The sequence below is a fragment of the Podarcis gaigeae genome, assembly GCF_964106915.1.
Source record: "Podarcis gaigeae genome assembly, chromosome: 6".
Lineage (NCBI taxonomy): Eukaryota > Metazoa > Chordata > Lepidosauria > Squamata > Lacertidae > Podarcis > Podarcis gaigeae.
This window is the reverse complement of record NC_139682.1, coordinates 49,274,488-49,296,338: the sequence shown is the minus strand read 5'-3', so window position 1 is coordinate 49,296,338 and position 21,851 is coordinate 49,274,488. Positions and strand designations below refer to the sequence as shown.

The following is a 21,851-nucleotide window of genomic DNA, read 5'->3' as shown; positions in this document are numbered from 1 at the left end:
CGCGAAGGTAAGAGCGGGGGCTGGTCGCTGCGGGCTGGATAAATAAGGGTTTCAGGCCCCCAGGCCAGATGTTGGTGACCCCTGGTCTACTGCTTGCAACCTGCTGTTGCATAAGAAGCAATGACTCTATATAGTCAAGAACCTACAAGCACACACACATCATCTTTAATTGATGGTCTTAAAAAATACACATCTATACAGGTGGACTTGGGATAACTCAGAAGGGAATACCTAAGAAACTGTATGACTAGACACAGTAGAACTAACGGGTTCACGCAGTACCCTACCAAAGAGATACAACATAATTGAAATATAAAGCTGCAGAATATCATCCACCCCTGAAAGTAGGATGAACAAAATACCCATACTTCCCTCTCCCCCTCGACATGCAAATCAGCATAAGGCAGTCAACTCTAAGAGCTCGGCAGGCAGGCAGGCAGCTAAATTAGATATAAGAGCTGTGCCTCTATTATCTCAGTCAAGGATCAGAGACAGCAAACAACATACCGGTGTTGTGGATCCTGGAGGAATGTAGAAGAGAGGCACTCCATTTCTAGTGCTTTCAGGGATTGTGAAGTGTTCTGGCACACTGTCAAACGACTGTAGGTGAACCAGCATCTGATCTGTTTGGTTGATGCTGAAAAGACAACATAACCCCTACCAGTGACATTACACCAGTGCATTGTCAATGCTGATCTACCAGAGACAATTACCATCTCCTATTCATACTTTCCTTACAAGCAGCGATAACTCTTTTGCTCATGTAATGAAATTGTCTTCTGTGCCCAGCCACTGTCCAGCACCAGAGATGGAAAACAATATGTTTAAGAGCAGCAGTAGAAGCACTGCTCCTTAAGAGTGAATACACAGCTTCAAAGAAGAAGATACATCCTGCCCATGATGCTTTCGGGAAGGAAATATGGAGAGCCACCACCCCAGTAATAGGGCAGGTGCTAGCAGACTTACCTTTGCAAAGTGTTCCAGAAGCGGCGTATCACAGTTGTGCGGTACAGGCTGGTGATAGGTTTCCGCATGGTGCAGCTGATGTCGTGCAAAATGTCATAGCTGCCCTCCATAGTCACTTCCACCCATGTACTACGTTTAGAAGGGTCCAAGGGCCATGGGGCCACTGCCAAGTATTCAATTCTCATATTGTGCTTCCACAACAGGACTAACTTCACTTCTAGATGAGTGCCACCTATATGCATGCAGTAAGATTGTGAGAACGGGTTATACTCAGCGTCCCATCTTGCCCCCACCCCCACTGCACTATGCCTTGAGATGGATGTGCATGCATCATTTCTCAAAGAGGCACGGATTCAGGACCTTTAACAGAGCCGACTAAGATCAGGAACACACAATTAAAGTGCTTTTCCGTGAAAGATAACATGGTCAATAATTTTACTTGGCTCATTCACCCCAGATGATAGCAACTATCTTGTTTTTAGACCCCATGGGCCACGGACCACATAGGGAGAGTATAATATTTATTATTTCAACAGACTAACAATCCCAGTGCATTTGAGACAAATTGCATGTTTCTGAATCTAACACAGAAACATCCACTTATCTGCTGTGCATGCTTGAATTTCTTATTCATGCAGCTACATTTGGCAGCAAGTATTCCCTTGAAGAATACTTGGCCTCACAGCACAAAATGTGCTGGGACTCTGGAAAAAGAAGTTTCTATGCACTGCGTGGCCTCTGTTGCATCAGGTTTCTGGTCTCTTTTCTAGCTTTCTACTTTTTTTCACGCACTAACAGCCAAAAAAGCTCCATTGTGTCCATATACATAATATATTAGTCAAAATATGGCATGGCACAAGATTTGATGATGAAAAACTCAGCTCCTTGCCCCCTTTTCCTTTAAAAAAAGATATTTTTAGCTTCTATGGAGACAAGATCTTTTTCTTAACAGAACCCCCCCCCAAAAAAAACCCCTAGAAAATGGGATTAAGAAAGGGATAGCGAATCTGCAGCCACCCAGATGTTGTTCTATTACAACTCCTATCACCCTTGACCACTGGGGCTGATGGGATCTGGAGTCTATGGTCATCTGTAGGGCCACAGGTTCCCACAGCAGCTTTAAGCTGAGTACAATGTGGGAGGGATGGGGAGAAGATATATACAGTTCCATCATGCTTACAAGCTTTTGCACACTGATGGTGTGTTAAACTGGCCCATAGTCCATGAGTGCCCAATATTTATGCTGATTTATATGAAGTTCTTGGATACATGGATAGACAAACAGAGCCAAGACATTCTGGCAAGCTTCGCCAATGAGCTAGAATGTGAACCTGAGGTCACCACATTCAGACCCAATACTACATCCATCCCACCACACTAGCTCTTAGGGGGCAGTAAGAAGACCCCTGATGGTACATGGTGGGCTTGAGCTATATTCTGGATAAGGGATGGGAAACATTTCAATCCAAGGGCCACATTACCTTCGGGGCAGCTTTCCAGGGATCACACACTAGTCGTGGGTGGGGGTCAGAAGCAAAAGCAGCAAATGCAAATTTTACCTTTGTACAGGAGGATAGTTCCTACACACATTCGTACACCCCTGCCCTATCCTTCATCCCAGTAAGCAGGAGGCATAATCAGAGTCCAAGGACACATTCCAGCCAGGCAAAACTCGAAAAACACTCAGCTGTGCAATGCAAGGCTATCGAGGGATGTGGCCAGAGGAAAGTCCTGAGGGCCAAACTGAGGGGATTGGAGGACTCCGTTTGGCCCCCAGAACCTGCTCTGGGTAATGTCTGAGTGGGCATCAGATGAACACTGGCCACACTTCACAAAGCAGAGTAAGATTACTGGAAGTCACCTTTTGTGACGTTGACCTCGCGGATACTATAACCCTCTCGCAGCCGGACAGAGATGATACTGATAAGATCAGCATGTACTTCCTTCTCCGTATGCTTCTTCCGCCTCATAGCCAAGGCAGGGTTGCTGCTTGCGGAAACAAGGTGTTCATTGAACAGCCTGTGCTGGGACACTGCAACGACAGTAGACAATTATGCCAGTTATTCCCACCCTTAACAGAAGGTCCCAAGGCACTTTGCAAGGGCCTCCAGCAGCTACTAGGAAGAGTCAACCACACAACTGAAATGCTAAGGCTAGAAGTCTAGGATGGAGACAAACTGTACTTGGTAGGATGCTTAAAATAACATGCTTAGAATTGACCACACTTTTCTACTTTAAAAGGAGCAGAATGGAGAAGCCCTGAACTACTGCTGTAATGCAGACCTCTTCAGCATCAGCTGAACCTTAGGATATTTAGTGGAGGGCCTGCCAACAACTTGGTCACCAACAGATTGTCATCTAATAATTTATCAGAAGCGGGTGTTCCCTGTGACAGCACTGACCCTCTGGATTTCCCTCCCAGTATGGCAGACACCACATTTGATGAGCTTCAAATGAAGATACATCTGTTCTGACAAGCTTTCCTCAACCCTCAAGATGTTTTTAAAAGTGTGCTGCTACATTTCTGCTTTACTAAGATTTCACTATATTACAGTGGTACCTCAGGTTACATACACTTCAGGTTACATACGCTTCAGGTTACAGACTCCGCTAACCCAGAAATCGTGCTCCGGCGGCGCAGCAGCAGCGGGAGGCCCCATTAGCTAAAGCGGTGCTTCAGGTTAAGAACAGTTTCAGGTTAAGTATGGACTGCTGGAACGAATTAAGTACTTAACCTGAGGTACCACTGTATATGGTGCTGTTGCATTTCAGATATGATACAGCTATGGTTTATACATACATACACACACACACACACACAAAATAATATATTAAATATTAAGTGGTATATAAATGTATGAAACTGCAAAAAGGTCTATGAAACAAAACCGTGCTGTTTTGTTTGATTTTGTTTGGTTCCAGGCCAACTGTTTTTTAAAAATGAGGCAAAGAATAGCTGAGAGCTTCCACAGTCCTGCTTATTCATCCTTCAATCTCATGCAACATCCATCACACCCACTATCTTGCAAAGGTGGCCTACTATGCATTCACACATCTCAAACATGTTCAAGGTTCTTGGGCCTTTTGCACTAGTGAAGACAGGGTGGCTAAGATGGGGAGTATTTCTGAATTCCATGCAGAATAAGCTCACCACAGTAATACTCAGGGTTCAGTGATTCCCCGCTGCGCAGAAAGGAGTACAGCAGAAAAGCTTTGTGGTAGACATTCAGGTCCAAACTAGAAGGCTCCACCTCAGGACACGTGGAGAGGTATGTACCAAACGTTGCCATGGCAATGAACTTCATGAGCTCCACATTGGGAACGTGACCAAAACTGCAATCGTAAGAGTAGACTCCACCCACCTGGGGAAAGAAAATCACATGACGCTTTCCCCTTGAAACAGCTCCTGCCACCTATATTGTAATGAACTCAATTTCAACCCATCCTGCCGAAGTGTATGTCAAACTGCTGGGTGCACAATGCAAAAAATAAAAATAAAATTCTACAACTTCAACCCATGCAATTATTTCACTTTGTGCTCCAGAAGTGAAGACGACAGCACCTTCCTGTTTGCAACACACAAAGCAATTTTCTCATCAAGCCCATTTCACATTAGTCTACATATACACAATCATCCTGTCTCCCAAATTATAGGAAGAGGATTGGCTTTATACATGACAATGGGCATTGCAACTCCTAGCTCCTTCTGTATGTATTTCTTCTTGCTTTTAGACGAAGGCCTGAAAAGTAAGGTACTATAGGCCCCTGCTTAGTGGATACCTTGGAGCAATGATCCAGGGAGTTGGGCATGAGAATAAAATTTTAAATGTCTAGCACAGCGGGTGGTGCTGTGGTCTAAACCACAGCCTCCTGGGCTTGCCGATCAGAAGGTCGGTGGTTCGAATCCCCATGACGGGGTGAGCTCCCATTGCTCGATCCCAGCTTCTGCCAGCCTAGCTGTTCAAAAGCATGCCAAAAAAGTTAAAGTAGATAAATAGGTACCACTCCGGCGGGAAGGTAAACGGTGTTTCTGTGCGCTGCTCTGATTTCGGTGTTGTGTTACACCAGAAGCGGCTTAGTCATGCTGGCCACTTGACCCGGAAAAGCTGTCTGCAGACAAAAGCCGGCTCCTTTGGCCAGTAAAGCAAGATGAGCGCCGTAACCCCAGAGTCGTCTGCGACTAGACTTAACTGTCAGGGGTCCTTTACCTTTACCTTTTAGCAGGATACTGAGTACCATATTTTTTGCTCTATTGGACGCAGTTTTTCCCCTCCAAAAATTGAGGGTAAATGTGTGTGCGTCCTATGGAGCGAATGCAGGCTTCTACCAAAGCCGTGTGCAACCCCTCCGGCAGGGAGAGGCTGCACGGGGCTAAAGGGGAAGCCAAAACAGCTAGTGGAATCCATCCCGCTCGCTGCCTTGCCTTCTTCCAAAACTGCGCGCAACCCCTCCGCAAGGAGAGGCTGCAGGGGGCTAAAGGGGAAGCCAAAACAGCAAGCGGGATCCATCCCGCTCGCTGCCTTGCCCTCTTCCATAGTTGGGCGCAACCCCTCCGGCAAGGAAAAAAACTGTTTTCTTACTTAGGCTTTTCTTTTCAGTAGCTAGGTGTGCAATCCTATACATGCCTGCTCAAAAGCAAGCCCGATATACAGTATTTCAAATGGGATCTACTTGCAGGCCAGTGCAGGGCTGCAACTGGGACTTAATCCTAGGTAAGGATTATAGAATTTCAGCCTCAGCTATCACACAATTGTGTGCCACAAAAATCCATCTGGAATAAGTGTTTCTGCCAGATTCCTAGGCAGCATTACTAGAAGTCCCAGTTCACCTCCTAGCAGGCATTGGGAAAGCAGGTAAATCGAAAAATGCAAGAGGAAACTGTTGCCAAGAGTTATGTGGCAAAGGTGGAGATTTCTGGAATGCTGGGCACCACAGGCAACAGCCTTGTTTTCCCCTGAAGGCTGGCTGGGTCAGCTCTGATCACAGTGCATGCACAGTAAAGAACTAATGTGCCTGTCACCAGCACACTTCCACAGTACCTGAACAAAGGAACAAGCCACAGTCCCACTGCGCAGTTGGTTGAGCAGAGTCTCACAGACTGCTACATCTGGGACACTGGTGACACCATCTGTGATCACGATAATCCCTGCAAACAAACAAATATTAGCAGTAAATGGGAGAGGGCAGGCATTCTAAAAGGAATCGAAGAGTTAAATCCCAAGGGAGACATACAATTGATGGATAGGGGTTAGAGAATGGCTACTTTAATTCTAGAGGAGGCATGCAGTAGCTTCCTCAGATTCACAAGAGGATTTATTCTCTCTCTCTCTCTCTCTCTCTCTCTCTCTCTGTGTGTGTGTGTGTGATCATTCCAAAAAAGACCCACAAAATGCATATGTGACAATTCTGAAAAAAAGAAAGGAAAAGTTCTACCTTTCCCCAGGTAGACTGAAAGCTGTAAGAAAAGTTTTGCTACGTTGTTCAGATAGCACCTAGGGAACAGCCCGAGGCAAGACAATCAAGTGGTAAAGTCCGCTGTAGTGGGAACAACCTTGACTTTCAGAGAAAGAAAGGCCAAGACTCAAAACTTCTTGATTTGTTAACCCTCGAAAAGTGGATCACCTTTTCAGTCTTGTATACTCTTGGGCAGAGCGAGGCTAAGGCTCCTCTCAGCTCCCTTGGGTCATTCACATGTAACGGATGGCTTTGAAACTTCCGCAACCCCCCTCCCATGCTTTCCCTAGCAATCCCACTTTCAGGAAGACCTTTAAACTAACCTGCACTGGAGTTGGATGGCAGCAGCTGAAGTGCTAGAATCCCCTGCCGAATCATAGTGACAAGTCCGACGTCAGCAGTGACCATAGAGACGCCCAGTTTCCTCCCGGAGGGTTCCTGGGGGTCACAAAGACGTTCCTGGTTAAGGGAGGACAGGTCCACCTGCAACAAGACACGTTCTTATGAGCTAAAACTGCCAGCCTTCCCTTCGCTCACCTGCAAGTGCCCAAAGGCCTCTCCTCCAAGTAAAGCCCATTTTTCCCTGCTCTCCCGGGCTCAATAAGTGCCTCTTGCACATCTGGTAGACTCCAAAATCAGGTTTATAAAGTGAATGGGAAAGAATTTTCAGGACCACCTTTGCTCAGAATCGTATGAAGTGACATTCCCTGGTGTTCTAATCCACAGTCCCCAAAACAGAGGGGAGTTTGGTCTATACCAAAGTGTGCCTGAGGTAGTTGTAGGGAGAAGCAAGTTTTTAATCAAATCAATCAAGTCTTCCTTCACAGAGGGATTGTTTTGAGCAACCTCTGACAGCCCCAACCTGTATTGTTAGTATCCACAGTTACTTTCAGGTTTTTTATTGCAAGATTTCTGCAGGGAAACAATAGCATCAGCAAAAACCTGAAAACCCATCCCAACACACATGACAGCCCTCAGACAGACACACAAGCTTTTTCATTTGGGAAATCATAGAGTCATCTACTTTTGCCGGTTGCTGGTGTCAGCACATGCTTCCAACAGTTTCAGGCACAGCCTCTGCCTGAGGCCAACAACCCCACATCCCATCCTACTAAGTTTCAGTTATGTTGATCCTGTGCTTAGAAAGAGCTAACTCTGCTTTCAAAGCAATTGCTCCAAAAGCCACAGGGGAAGCTACCTCTCTATACAACAACTTGTAAGCCAGCTCCAAAAATGAGGGTGGACAGAGGTGTTGCATCTGTCTGTAGCACAGTATAATGAAAGGACAGTTAAGTCATGTGCTCGTGTAGAGGATTCAAGGTACCTTTAATAATAAAAAAAACATTTGCGGTTGCTCTCAGGATCTTATCAAAAATCCCTTCTTGTTCTTAATTCCTCTTCACACACATGCAGCTAAATCATTTGTTTCAGGTGCAGTGGTGTGCCTGCCAAACAAAACTCTTCTCCAAACAGGCTCATTCTAATTCTCAACAGGAGCTTGAAGAGCTTTCCTATTCTCCAGCCAACAATTTGATCTCACAGTAATCTAGCCAGCATTTCTATGGAGCATCTCTGATGAGCATGTGTCTTGCTCCTAACAGGAAGCAATTTTTGCTGCAATGACATTCAATTATGTAAAATATAATGCCTAAGGGAACGTGAGGGCAACACCACCACTTGCCCAGGCATCTCCAAACGTTATACTTATACAGGGCAGGGCAGTCATTTGGTTGGTTATGGGGATGCAATAATCACCTACAGGTGACCAAGCAGGGAAACAGTTGTAAACTGGAAGAGAGAAAAGCTGCTAGTAAATACAATAAACAAATAAGTACCGTACTTTTCCGTGTATAAGTCTAGGGTGTTTTAAAACAGGGCTCGTCTTATACACGGGCAGTGCATTGTGGGGCCGGGTGATTGGTTGCAGTCCCCAAAATATACATGGAAAAATATGGTAATACCTATCTGCAAGGCTGCACAAGAATCCTACACAAAGGCCATTTCCCATAAAAAAAGAACAGAAGAAGAAACAACCCACTCTCTCTATGGAAATAACTGGTTCAGGTCTTTCATCATTTATGCAAGTCCCAGCCAGCACAGCCAATGGCATACATCCAGAGTGTACCATGCTGGCTACTCTTGGGATGGGTGGCTTCATAGACTGGATGAGCAAATAATACAAAAACTCCCACTCATTCAAAGCAGCAGAAAGTTGTATTCTCACCTGAGTTTTGGGCTCATACTGCTGCTGGAGCATCTCAGCCACTTTGTTTTCAAAGGTGCACAGCCGTGTATAAACCTGCTGCAGGAAGGTCTCTGTTTTGGTCTCATCCAGCAGACAACCCTGGAATAGTACCTGGGCCAGAGACAATGGAAATCTTTATTTGTTCCAAATAAAGTACTCTGCTGCATAGTGAGGCAAGTGGTACACCATCAAAATCTCAGAAAATCTGAACAGTGGATTTCAACAATTCACCAGCAAGCAGTTGTTGTTTTTGTTGTTGCTTTTTAAAAAAGGTGAAATTCTACAAATGATGTTTTGAGCCAGAAATTCACAAAATTTTAAGGAGATAAAGGCATCCTACAAAATCTGCTGTAGCATATAGGCAAATTTCAACTAGGTTTCCCAGGACAAATCAGTAAATTCTATCTCCTGGAGTTAATTTCCGGCTCAAAATGCATCGAGATAAACAATCTACGACATTGTATATTATGCTAGCAAATCGGTTTTCAAGAATTGTTCCTTTAAATATAACACTGCAGGTGGGACCTGCCATGAAACGTTGCGGAGTGGAATGTTCTTGTTCAGTGTTCCAGCAAGCCAATCACGCTGTATTCCAGGATACTCTTTTTAATTCCCCCTGCTACCTATTTTCCTTCTTCCACATCCCCAACCCAGTCAATCCACATTCCCTGGCAACTAAGCATATTGAGTCCTCAGGCTGCTTGAGAGGTCTGCCTTGTTGGGGGGGGGGTGTCTTCTGAAAGATTTTGGGGGGGGGTACTTCTGCAAGTATTGAGTTTTCCTCAAATCTGCTTGTGTGTGGATGCTGCTGCTGCTGCTGCTTTAAATACACAAGCAAGGGCACTCATGCCTGAACACAGGAGAAAGTCAGAACGATGAAGATGCATATTTTGCGCCTTTCTTCCCTCTCCTTAAAATAGCCATGGGAGTGAACCTGATGTCTGAACTTGAAATGCATGGCTATGTCCTGAAAATGAACGTCAATTTTCATTCAAATATCCCCGTCTTCAAGCAAGCCATTGTGTTTATTGGTCTTATCTTTTGATTATTATTGTGGAATATAAATTTTATACTGTGAACTACTTTGGACACCGCAGTGGAAAAACTGGCACATGCGTTTTGTATGTAAATAAATGAGGAAGCCAAATAAATTATCAGGCACCATGCAAAAGAAAAATCACTGAACGGGATGAAGAAGTAGCTCTATTACTAAAAAGAAAAGTCATTAATATTGGCTTGCTATTCTGGCATTCTGCAAACACAGGACTATGCATATACTCACAGAACAGCTTTTGACACCTACGCGACAAAAGAATTGCAGCACCCCAACATTTTATTTGCTGTCACTGTCTGCCTTAGGCTCCTAAAATTAGCAACAAGTATACATACAACCTGATACATAAATCAAACAAATCAAGGAAACAAGTGAAAGTAAATATATATCCTAAATCATACACAGCTATCCTGGTAGCTAGAGGGCGAAGCAGGAAGAGCAAACACACAAACACCATTAATCATGAATATACGAGTAAGAAACTGTTGATAATAATTTCCAAGTAATGAATGTATGAATACTAACAATTTACTAAATGCTGTGGATGTGGACAAAAATGCTGTTCATAATAACTGAACCACTTACAATTGCCACCCAGCTCTAATAAGAGCAGCCAGGAGTAGGAGAGGCAAAGTCCAACTACACTCGGCACCTCACAATAATCAGTTAAGGATATTCAAACTTTGCGATTGTGCACACAGAAATTCACAAATCAATTGTGTGCACAGAATTTAGCAACTTGAAAATCTCCATATTTGTTTTAAAAGGCAGGTTTCTAATGAAGCTGAAGCACATACATCAAGTAATGTTCGAGAGATAAGACTGCTGATTAATGGATCTCTGTGACCGGGAGTGACAGATGGATAAGTAAATCTTCTGATGAATCTCCACTAGGATACTGTATGTTTGGAATGAAGGGGGGGTGGAGGAAAAAACTTTTTTTTGCTTTGCACGATGTGATATTAATAACCCTTCACCCCAGATAGAAATAAAATCGCTGCATTTTTATTAATCACAAGCAGGAATTCAAGAACTGTGTGGGATGGATTATAACAGGAGAGAGGATTGGTGAATGGTGAGAAAGAGGAAAATTTTTATGACGCAGTTAAAAAATGGCGTCTCGCCAAGACAGGCTTGCCGGAGAAAGAAGGACAGGGGGAGGAGAATCAGGATTGTTTGAAAGAGAAGGAACGTCGGAACGCAAGCTTGACCTGACAGAGCCTCCTGATTCATTTGATTTATTTGGCAAGCCTGAGAAAAGTAAAGGACAGACCGAAGATTAATTTTTTTTATGGAAGCGTTGAACAGAGGCTGTCCCTGAGCGATATGATCTTTGAAGAGTACAAAAACCACACAGAGGATGCCTGTTTTCAATCTGCTTGTGAAAATTATCAGAGATTGCAAAGAAAAGAATATACGATAACAACAAGAAGAGAAAGAAAGCAATAAAGGACTATCTGGATTGAACTGGATAGAACTGTCTAATTAAAGCAGTAATATAAGTGATGTTTGGACTTGTTCGGAGTTTTGGACTCATGCGAAGCTTGATGTATGGGTACCCCCAACAAAATTTTAAATTTGGCTGTATAATTTGGAACTAATGTGATTTGGATAATGTGATGTGATTGGCCTGTTAATATTTTTTTTTTTTTTAAAGGCAGGTTTCCCCCCGACCTTATAGCTGTGAAAAATAAGCTTGAAAATGTGCGGGCCATTCTGGGAGATCTCAGTATGTAAAGGAGAGGTTACAAAGGATTTCTAGTGGTTAGGGGACAACACTCCTGAGTAACTCCTTATGCCCCCTATGACTGGCAGAAGCAGAACAGGTTGTAGTGGTTAGAGTGTTGGACTAGGACTGACCTTGGTCCAGTCACTCTCTTAGCCGAACCTACTTCACTGGGCTGTTGTGAGAATAAAATGGGGAAGTGGGAAACCATGTGTAATACCACCTTTGAGGAAAAGTGGGACAGAAAATGAATAAGAAATAAATTTAAAAGGCTATGCAAAATATGACAAAACATGCGATCCTGTTCAATTTGCAAAGTATATACAGGGTTCATAAAAGCACTGCCAATTTTGACATTTTTTTAAAAAATATGTGCATGGTATAAGATGAAGAGTTAACCAATCTGTAACTCCAGTACCACTGTAATTCAGTATGAATGCACTGCTTAACACAGGTAAAGTTTATCAACAATGGGATTTTTGTCTGTTTGCTGCAGAAATGCACCTTTGTAGAAAGAGCAGCCTTACCCATGCTGTAGGACATAATGTGACATTGAAAACAGATTTTGCAGTGGAATGGGTGTGGGATTAAATGAGAAGACACAGAACTAATCTAATCCTTAGCAAACTAATCTCATTTACAGAACATGATGACTTAATTAAAAAAGAAGATGATGACTTAATTAAAAAAGGTTTGCCAACAGGAGGAGCCTTGCTTAGAGCACCTGATATTCTTCCACCCTAGTGTGTTAATTTATGTCACAGGAGAGTCTGGCTCAAATGTTCAATTGTTTAGACATGTAATGAAACCTCTCATTATCAGCCGTCTCTCATGTTAACAGCCTCGTGAAACACAAGACATAATAACTACCTGGTGTGTCTGCAGGCCAATGATGGAAGAATATACTTGGATGGTGATGAAGATCTCAGGTTGGTAGATAATGTCCGAGCCTGGGATCCGAAAAGGCTTTAACAACCCCACTAAACACCGGGACAGGGCATAGAACACTTCATCGAAAATTATCTCCCCTGTAGAGTCATCCTGAAGAAGAAAAATGACATAGTATCAAGCTTCTACTGAAGTTGTGCCAGAGACAGGAGTTTCCAGCTAACTAACTACCGGCCAGTTGCTAATCTCCCTTTCCTGGGCAAGGTTCTGGAGTGAGTGGTCACAGACCAGATCCAGGCACTTTTGGAAGAAACTGATTTTATGGATCCATTTCAATTGGGTTTTAGGCTTGGTTTTGGCACAAAAACTGACCTCTTTCAAGAGAGAGACAAGGGAAACATGTCCCTGTTAATTGTTCTCGACCTCTCAGCAGCTTTTGATACCATCAACCATGGTATCCTTCTGGAGCAACTCTCTGAACTAGGGGTGGGTGGCACCGCTTTGCAGTGGTTCTACTTAGATAGTCAGTACTTGGGTATTACTTGGGGAATGCTTTTCATCTCCATGGAACCTTCAACGTGGGGTTCCACAGGGTTCAATCCTATCCCCCATGTTATTTAACATCTACATGAAACTGCTAGGTGGGGTTATCTGGAGGTTCTGAGTACAGTGGTGCCTCGCAAGACGAAATTAATTCGTTCCGCAAGTTTTTTCTTCTTGCGAGTTTTTCGTCTTGTGAAGCACGGTTTCCCATAGGAATGCATTGAAAATCAATCAATGCGTTCCTATGGAAACCGCCTTCAAACCAGGTCCGGGGACAGTCTGTCCCCCGACCTCTTCTGAAGGCTGGGGGGGGGGACAAGGGCTTTTCTTCCCACCCCCAGCATTTTAAAAAACCCTGGGACAGCAGAGGACTTCTCCGCTGTCCAGGGGGATCTTAAAATGCTGGCGGGCGGCAGCGCTGCCGCCCGCCAGCATTTTAAAATCGCCCCGGGACAGCGGAGGACTTTAAAGCCCCCGGGAAGGCAGGCGGGGGGGAGCAAAGACTTTCGCCCCCCGCCAGCCTTCAGAAGAGGTCCAGGACCTCTTCTGAAGGCCGGCGGGGGGCAAAAGTCTTTGCTCCCCCCCGCCTGCCTTCAAAAGCCGTCCGGGATAGCGGGAAGCGCTTCCCTGCTATCCCGGACCGCTTTTAAAATGCTGGCGGTGGGGAGCAAAGCCTTTCGGCCCCCGCCGGCCTTCCTGGACCTCTTCCGAAGGCCGGAGGGGCGGAAAGGCTTTGCTCCCCACCGCCAGCATTTAAAAGAGGTCCCCGGAGATTTCCCTATGGGCTTTCTTCTTGCGAAGCAAGCCCATAGGGAAATTCGTCTTGCGAAGCAACTCGCAAACGGAAAACCCTTTCGTCTTGCGGGTTTTCTGTCTTGCGAGGCATTCGTCTTGCGGAGCACCACTGTATACTTGTCAGTAGTATGCTGATGGCACTCAGCTATATTTCTCCTTTACACCTGCAGGTGAGGCAGTGGAAGTGCTGAACCAATGTCTTGTCTTGGTAATGGACTGGATGAGAGCCAACAAACTGAAGCTCAATCCAGATAAGACTGAGGGCACTGTTAGTGGGTGGTTCCCTAGACCAGATGGCTGGGAGGTCACCTGCTCTTGATGTGGTTACACTTGCTCTGAAGGAGCAGGTTCGTAGCTTGGGGTACTCCTGGATCCTTTGCTGTCACTGGAGCCTCAGGTGGCCTCAGTAGCCCGGAGTGCCTTCCATCAACTTTGGATGGTGGCTCAGCTACGCCCCTATCTGGACAGGGATAGCCTAACTACTGTTGTCTATGCTCTGGTAACCTCAAGGTTAGATTACTGCAATGCGTTTCACGTAGGGCTGCCTCTGAAGACGGTTCGGAAACTTCAGCTAGTGCAGAATTCAGCGGCCAGGTTGCTCACCAGAGCAAGATGGTTTGAGCATATCACACTGATCCTGGTCCGACTGCACTGGCTACCAATTAGTTTCTGGGCCCAATTCAAAGTGCTGGTTCTGACCCATATAGCCTTTAATTGCTCTGGACCGCAATACCTCAAGGACCACCTCTTTCCATATGAATTTACCGGGACCCTGAGATCATCATCTGAGACTTTCCTTTGTGTGCCTTCTCCTTGAGAGGGTGGCAACACAGGAACGGGCCTTCTCTACAGTGGCTCCCCATCTATGGAATACTCTCCCCAGGGAAGTTCACCTAGTGCATTCGTTATACATCTTTAGGTGCCAGGCAAAAATGTTCCTTTTTAGCCAGGCCTTTGGTTGATCTGATTTACATCCTATGCCCTTTTAAAATGTGTGGGTTTTTTTTGGGGGGGGGGCTATTGGGTTTTTATTTTTATTATTAACAACAAGTTTATTAAATTTGTGAGGTCCATGCCTTTACACAAAATACCATAAAACATTATTAAAAGATAAACAATAGAATTATAAAAATAAGCTAAAATTCAAGCCTTGCTGTCCCAGCAAGGAAACTACCCAAAAAAACCCCACCATTCAAGAAAGAAGATACAGCAACAGGTTAGGAGAGCAATGGGAGGGACCTCCCCTTTTCATCCAGGAACCATACTCTAGTTTTCATAGCCTAAAAATAATAATATTTTTATTATGTATTTTGTGGTTTTATATCTTGATTTTATTCTGTGAATCGCCCTGAGACCCCCGGGTATAGGGCAGTATATAAATTCAATAAATAATAATAGGAGCATTCCATATGTAATATTCTGGAGACATGTATGAAGTGCTGTCTCTACTAGGAATAAGTCAGGATACCCAGCAGACAAAACTCCTAGGAAAATAGAGCCTGGGAGACTCTTCTCCAAGACAAAGATATGCTATCGCTGACAAGACAATGAAGAAGCACTTCTAGGGCAAGGATGAGGAAAAAGGATGACAGAAATGCTCAGGGAACACAGGATGAGGAACTAGTACACTTACCACAATCCCCGTAGAAGGGCTCAAATCCAATTCAATCACAAAACGGTACTGGCGCGCAAGGAAAGTGACTTGTGTAGAAGGCACTAGGAGATATGGCCTGGGCTGAACAGGCTCGTCGGGTTGCCAGCTATTTGGAAGGATGCTGAGAATATCCAACTCATTATCTGAATGCACCTTAAAAAAAAAATAGGGGGGGAATGGAGGCAGGACACAACGAAAGGGTAAAGCTCGGTTATAGATGTATCTTCCTTCCTAGATGCTGTTGCAAACAAAAATTGCCCTTTTCCCTTATGGGGTATCCAAGAGCCCATATAGAGTCCTTACACAGGTTCCCTATTGGTAGGAGAAAATAACAGAGGCCAACCAGAGACTATTGAGAAGCAAAGCAGCTAGTAAGCTTGATCTTTATTGATCTGTTGCAACAGGGTACTCCCCTCACACGCAGGAAAGTAGGAGGACCCAGAAAAATGGTGTGCAAAGGCTTATAAAGACTTTTGAAATTCCCATCCTGTAGATCAAGACCACCCCAGAAACATCATACATGCATCACAGAAGGGGTGTAACCTAAGACCACCCCTCAGATACCTCATACCTACATCACAGAAATTTAAATGTTGTTCATCAGTCCAAAGCTTTCCTACTTTGACTGGCCTAAGAGGTCATCATACAGAAGTAAACTTTACGTGCAGCTTGCTTACCAGTTCAGATTCAGGCACTGCCCAGATCACCTGATGCAAACGACTGAGAAACCAAGCCAGGCGCACGTTGCGTGAAATTCGATAATCCTTTTTCATCAAGAGAAAGACCTGCCCGGCCTCCTCTACCTGCAAGCAACAAAAAAGAACTGTAATCTCACATCTTGATTATTTCGTAAGAAACTCACATGTTGTCTCAAATTGTTGTCATTATACCGTCAGAGCAGGATGGCAAAGATTATATCACTCAACAATTGCCGTAAGATGCTGCATGAGCCCAAAGATTAAGATGTACAAAAAATAAAATAAAATGGTATATTTATTAATTAATTATTATTTTCTATTTTATCTATAGAAACATACATCACCCACTCTAAAAATATCAAGGCAGTGTACAACAGTACATACAAATACAATAAAACATAAAATAGCATAAAGCAATACAAAATAATCATTATAATGACTGGCAAATCTTGGAGGCAGTGGCATAGCGTGGGCAGCCACAGGGGCAGTTGCTCCGGGTGTAAAACTGTTAGGGGCACAAAAATTCAACACCTGGTGCTGCCTCAATACAGCTACGTGCTTCCATCACTGGGCTCTGTTGAAAACGGCTTCTCCATAAGAACCAGGAATTGAAGGTACCTTTTTTCACCTTTGGTGGACCTGCCCAAAGATCAAGGCCTTCTGGGAACTGATTTATAATGAAATTAAGAAAGTACTTAAATGTACTTTTCATAAGAAACCAGAGGCATTTCTTTTGGGTATGGTCAGCCAATTGGAGTCAAGGAGGGATAAGATCTTTTTTATGTACGCCACAACGGCAGCAAGGATCCTTCTAGCAAAGTATTGGAAGACACAAGAGTTACCCACGCTGGAAGAGTGGCAGGCGAAAGTGATCGACTTTATGGGATTGGCAGAAATGACCAGCAGAATCCGTGACCAAGAGAAAGAGACTGTGGAGGAAGACTGGAAGAAGTTTAAAGCATATCTTAAAAATTGCTATAAAATTGAGGAGTGTTAAAGTGTTAAGGGAAAGGAAGATGTATAATTACAGCTATATATATCTTTTGATTCAAAGTGTAATTGAAAGGAGAATAAGTTTAACTATAATTGGCTAAAAGGGTTGCTGAAAAATTCTGAAACTAGGATGCAAAAAGGGGAAGGTACGGGGAAGTCCAAGAAAAGAGGCTTATGAAAATGAGGTTAAGAAAGCAAAAATGTATATATGTGTCTGTGTTTGATGTTGTTTGTATTGTTTGGTGTTGTTTCGTTGTTAAAATTGGAAAATTAATAAAAATTATTATATAAAAAAAGGAATTGATCTCTCATTTTCTTATCTATGTGGCTGTCATCTCCTGGGTGATGCAGACACCCACCCTACCCCTCCATGTGACCCTGGGCACTGGCAATCCATGCTATGCTTGGGGGTAGTGGATATTAAACAGCTGAATGGGCCTGTCAGCACAAAAAGGTGTTCAAGAGATGTTCCAAAGTTACCAGTAAAGATTCCTGCCAAATCTCTGCAGAAGAGCATTATTACTATTATTATTAAGAGCATTTGTACTCCTGATCTTCTGCCAAAAGGCTCCCAGAGTGACTTACATACAATCCATTAAAGCAAGACTGTCCCTACTTGCAGGCTTACTAACTGGAAAAACCACAACACACTAGGAAAAAGGGGCAGGAAGGAAAGAGGGAAATAAGGTTCCTAGTAAATTAAGGAAGGGAGAGGTTCTTCAGCCCTGCCCTGAATTATTGGGACACTCACATGCACAACTTTAAGAGGCAGTGGCTGTTCTGCAACCAGACAAGGGGCACTTTATGAGACCTCCTCATGACAGGTGGGAATCACACCAGATTGTGAGGAGAGGAGCAGCCTAGGGTCTATTTTGCTGCTTGGCAAGGAGGCTACCGGAGCCCCCACCCAGAACTGTCCAGTTCCCAAGAGACATAACATCCCAAAAGGCCCACCCACTCTCCATAGAATGAGACTCATGACTCTGATGCCTGGCTTCTGAGACACAGGGGACAACAAACAGCTGTTCTCTGAATGATCTCAGTGATCAGGCTGGAATATAAGGGCCCAGGTGGTCCTTAAGTTGTCATGGGCTTTGTATTTCATCAAAATAATATTGACACGGGCCCATTTAGCACATGGGCAGCCATTGCAGATGTTTCAGCAGAGGTGTCACATGGAGTCTGCCATCCAGTAGCTGCATTCTGCATTCTGCATTCAGTCCACCACTGCACTCATGTACTGGTTCAGGGATTGAAAAGCCACTCCCAATTCAGATGTTATGAAGAAACAGCTGTGTGCCATAAGTACAGTCATACCTTGGTTTTTGAACAGCCTAGTTCTCAATTGTTTTGGCTCCTGAATGATTGAAACTCAGAAGTGACTGTTCCAGTTTTCGAACGTTGTTTTGGAAGCCGAACGTCCGACAGGGCTTCCATGGCAGGAGCTTCCTGAAGCCAATCAGAAGCCATGATTTGGAAGTCGAACGGACTTCTCGAACGGATTCCGTCTGACTTCCAAGGTACAACTGTACTGGTGAAACCATGCTCCAAAACTCTTAATGGCCACTCCATGTATGTGTTAATTAGCAGTGGGACAAAATAGCGCCCTACAGAGCCATGTAGCACAACAACCAGGGAGCAATGTCCACTATTTGACAGGAACTGCCACTGTGCAATTTACAATGTGATCCTAGGAGGGTTTAGTTAGTAGTCCCACTGGCAGATTGCTAAAATTAAAGCTTACATTTTCAACAGAATTAGAGAAAGAATAAGACCTGACATTCTTTTATGGAAAATTCCAGTACCATGTGAGAATTCCACATGGACATATATGATAATATTTTCAAGATTTTGTAACTGTAATCAATTGCTTTATTATTTCTCTTTTTCTCAACAGCTGGTTAAGAGTATGTTAAATCACTTGAATTAGTACTGAAGTCTGTGTGGTATGTTCAGTGTACAATGTTGTAAATTATTTATTTCTCTTTAATACTAAAAAAAAGAGCTCTAACTACTTCAGTTGAATTTACTCTTACATTTGTGTGCAAATGCATTATCATCTAACTATCTGGCATGTGGGCCCTTTAAGAGAAACAGCTATGACCCGCCGAGGCCTGGAGAGCTGACTCAGGTGTGGCCTGGCTGGAAAAGTTTGTTACTAATCTGTGCAGGCTTTCAGGGCTCTTCAAGAGTAAGTTTGCTATGCCATTAACTAACTGAGTTTGTAATGCATTTCTACATAAACTACAGAGGACAAAACACATAGGATTACAGCATGAGAGTTTTTTGGAACTAGAAAGGTTTCATATTTTCACAGCCAACAGATGATCCAATGAATATATAATATTGCCTACTTTATATTTCTTATATTAATATCAACTTCCCTTGGAATACCTGGTCACTGTTGGAGATAGGAAGAGCAAAAATGGCCAGTTATTCTTATTCAAAAAGCCTGTTTCTCCCTTAATGGCAAATCAAGGCTGCTATCCTTAGACATATGCTCTATTTACCTATTAGGCCTTAATTCTGAGCAAGCATCCATAAGGCTGCTCTGTAGGCAAGTGGAGGAGTAGCAAGTCGACTTGAACATGCTATCACATGTGCACTAATAGTACCAAAAAAGTACCAGGGCTGCATGTGGGTAGGTGATGCAGTAACAATGGGCATGCAGAGTCCAGCACATCTCCCTACATCTAAACATTTCCTCTGCCAGAGGCATTTGGCTCTGTTGTCCTCTAAAGGCACCTCTCCTTAGCAAAGGGACTCCCTACTTGTGGCACCCTCGACTGCAAAACTGTTGGGCAAAGTAGGGATGAGCTTTTGATCGAATACACGTGTTCTCATGAAATCTCTTTCAGGTTAGGTGCGATATACAGCAAGACACTTATCCAACACTACTGTACCATGGTGTTTTTTTCCTGTGTTACTGGGTTTGTTTTTAAATCATAGGCTGTTTGACGGTTTTGCTTTTGTGACTGCAACGTTAAGTTGCGACTTGTTTCATTCACGGCATGTTTGCAAACTGCCCTGTGGAAATTTTGGTGAAGGGCGGGCTGCAAGCGCAAAACAGATACATAAGCACATAGTAAACAAGATCTAGGAGTGGCAGTGAGCCGTTATAGGGCTGTGCCCCGTGTCTGTACGCAATGCAATACGCTCCCTTGCATCCACGCGCTCACTCGACCGACACACATACACAGCGCCCCGAGGCAGGGACTTCCCTTTGCATCCCCGCGAAGCCTCTCGCCCCCTTCGAGGCCCTTGCCTAGGAAGCTCGAGCGTTCTCAAGCAAGCGAGCGAGCGCGTGCCGCTGCACACGGCCCCCCCCCCCCCCGCTCCCCAGCCACGCGCGCACAGGAAAGCCAGACGCGCTACCTCTGCTTCGGGTCTCTCCGAGGCCGCCATGGCCAGCACTTTCCAACTCCGTGACCTCCGACCTCGTGACGCACCAACCCGGAAGAGGAAGCAGCGCGCGCGCGAATAAGCCGCTGTCCGCGAGAGGCTTTCTTTATATCGCGGTCTCCGGTCTCCGTCACTATGCAGGTGAAATAAGCGGGCGGGGTTAGTGGGTCGGCGGCGTGGGGGCCTTTTGGGACCGCATCTTTCTTGGGAAATGGCTAGTTCTAGCCCAGTAGCTGAGGAACCTCTCCCTCCCTTAGTTTACGAGGGGCCTTGTTTTCCTCTTCCCTGCCCCCTTTCCAGTGGCGTAGCGTGGGGGGTGCAGGGGGGGCCGGCTGAACCGGGCGCAACATCTGGGGGGTAGGGTTAGGGGGCGCAAATCCACGGGTTAGGGGGCACAAATCCACGGGTTACGGGGTGCAAATTACTTGCCTTGCCCCGGGTGCTGACAACCCACGCTACGCCACTGCCCCTTTCCATTGTCCCCCCCCCCCCATTTTGTAAGCCTCCGGGTAGGGACTGGCTTGTTTTAATGCATTGCCTTTTTGGCTGAAGATGGGGGGGGTTTACAAATGCTCTTTTCACAATAATAATAGTGAGAATGCTCTTCTGCAGAGATTAAGCAGGCGTAATAGGCGTAGCAAGCCCTTTTCAGCCCAAGGGCCCGGTTCCCTTTTGCAGGCCTTGGGGGGGGGGGCGTGCTTGTGGCGGGTGAGGAAATGGATGTGATTCTTAACTGTGCGTAGTAGAAGCTGCGTGCTAGCCGGATGAAAGTCGGGGTTTCTGCACACGTACCTCGTGTGTCCTCCACCCAGGCAATCAAGAAGCAGTATTGGGAGTTCATTGACTCGTTGAGGGCATGGGGGCAGGGTTGATGAGGGGGTGTGGCCCAAGGGTAGGTTGGAAGGCTACACATGGTCGTGGTGCCTGAGGTTTCCCACCCCTCCTTTGCGGAAAGCAGCTGCAAAGGTGAATAGGGTTCTTGCATTTTTATAACTTAATAGGTGTGCAAGGTATCTCAGTAAGTTGCATGCAACCCTTTCGTGAAGACGTTCTTCCCTTCAAAAGCAAGAGCATACATGTATAGATGAATTCTTAGCAGTAGAAGAGGTAAAGTGGATGCAGCGTATTATGAAGAGATTGGGAAAAGTTGAAATTCTCTTCTGTGCAAGTTTTTTAAAAGTGTTGGAGCCTTGCTGTCTTTTACAACTGATTCGTCTTTAGCTAACAGACTATCTGCCAACTTAAGCTTGAGATAGCAACACTTTAACATGAAAGTTCCATTAAAATGTGCTAAGGATTGGCGTGCTAAATTGGTGGAGTGGTATTCGCAGTTGCAATAGGACTCTTGGGTGGATTTAAATAGCATTTTTAAAAGCTAATTACAGTTCAGCCATAATGTAAAATATGTTGGTGTACCTTTGCCTCCTGTAGGA

The 21,851-nt window shown here is 44.6% G+C and overlaps 2 protein-coding genes across 7 annotated transcripts in view; one reads left to right on the top strand and one right to left on the bottom strand.

Moving 5' to 3' along the window:
* Positions 1-20,495, bottom strand: part of SZT2 (SZT2 subunit of KICSTOR complex) — a 76,480-nt gene extending 55,985 nt beyond the window's left edge. For 5 of the 6 annotated variants that reach the window (XM_083742209.1, XM_083742213.1, XM_083742211.1 and 2 more), the window contains exons 1-11: positions 20,392-20,495; positions 16,003-16,128; positions 15,305-15,478; positions 12,316-12,486; positions 8,645-8,776; positions 6,744-6,903; positions 6,006-6,112; positions 4,118-4,328; positions 2,828-2,998; positions 967-1,198; positions 508-637 (exon numbers count right to left, since the gene is read on the bottom strand). In XM_083742209.1, coding sequence (XP_083598335.1) covers positions 508-637; positions 967-1,198; positions 2,828-2,998; positions 4,118-4,328; positions 6,006-6,112; positions 6,744-6,903; positions 8,645-8,776; positions 12,316-12,486; positions 15,305-15,478; positions 16,003-16,128; positions 20,392-20,421 — 1,644 coding nt within the window. In that variant the 5' untranslated portion in view covers positions 20,422-20,495. The remainder of the gene's footprint in view (positions 1-507; positions 638-966; positions 1,199-2,827; positions 2,999-4,117; positions 4,329-6,005; positions 6,113-6,743; positions 6,904-8,644; positions 8,777-12,315; positions 12,487-15,304; positions 15,479-16,002; positions 16,129-20,391) is intronic. The other variant, XM_083742212.1, reaches the window with a different exon arrangement.
* The window catches only part of MED8 (mediator complex subunit 8), a 32,750-nt gene continuing 31,318 nt past the window's right edge, over positions 20,420-21,851 (top strand). The window contains exon 1 of the mRNA XM_083742283.1: positions 20,420-20,559. Coding sequence (XP_083598409.1) covers positions 20,554-20,559 — 6 coding nt within the window. The 5' untranslated portion in view covers positions 20,420-20,553. The remainder of the gene's footprint in view (positions 20,560-21,851) is intronic.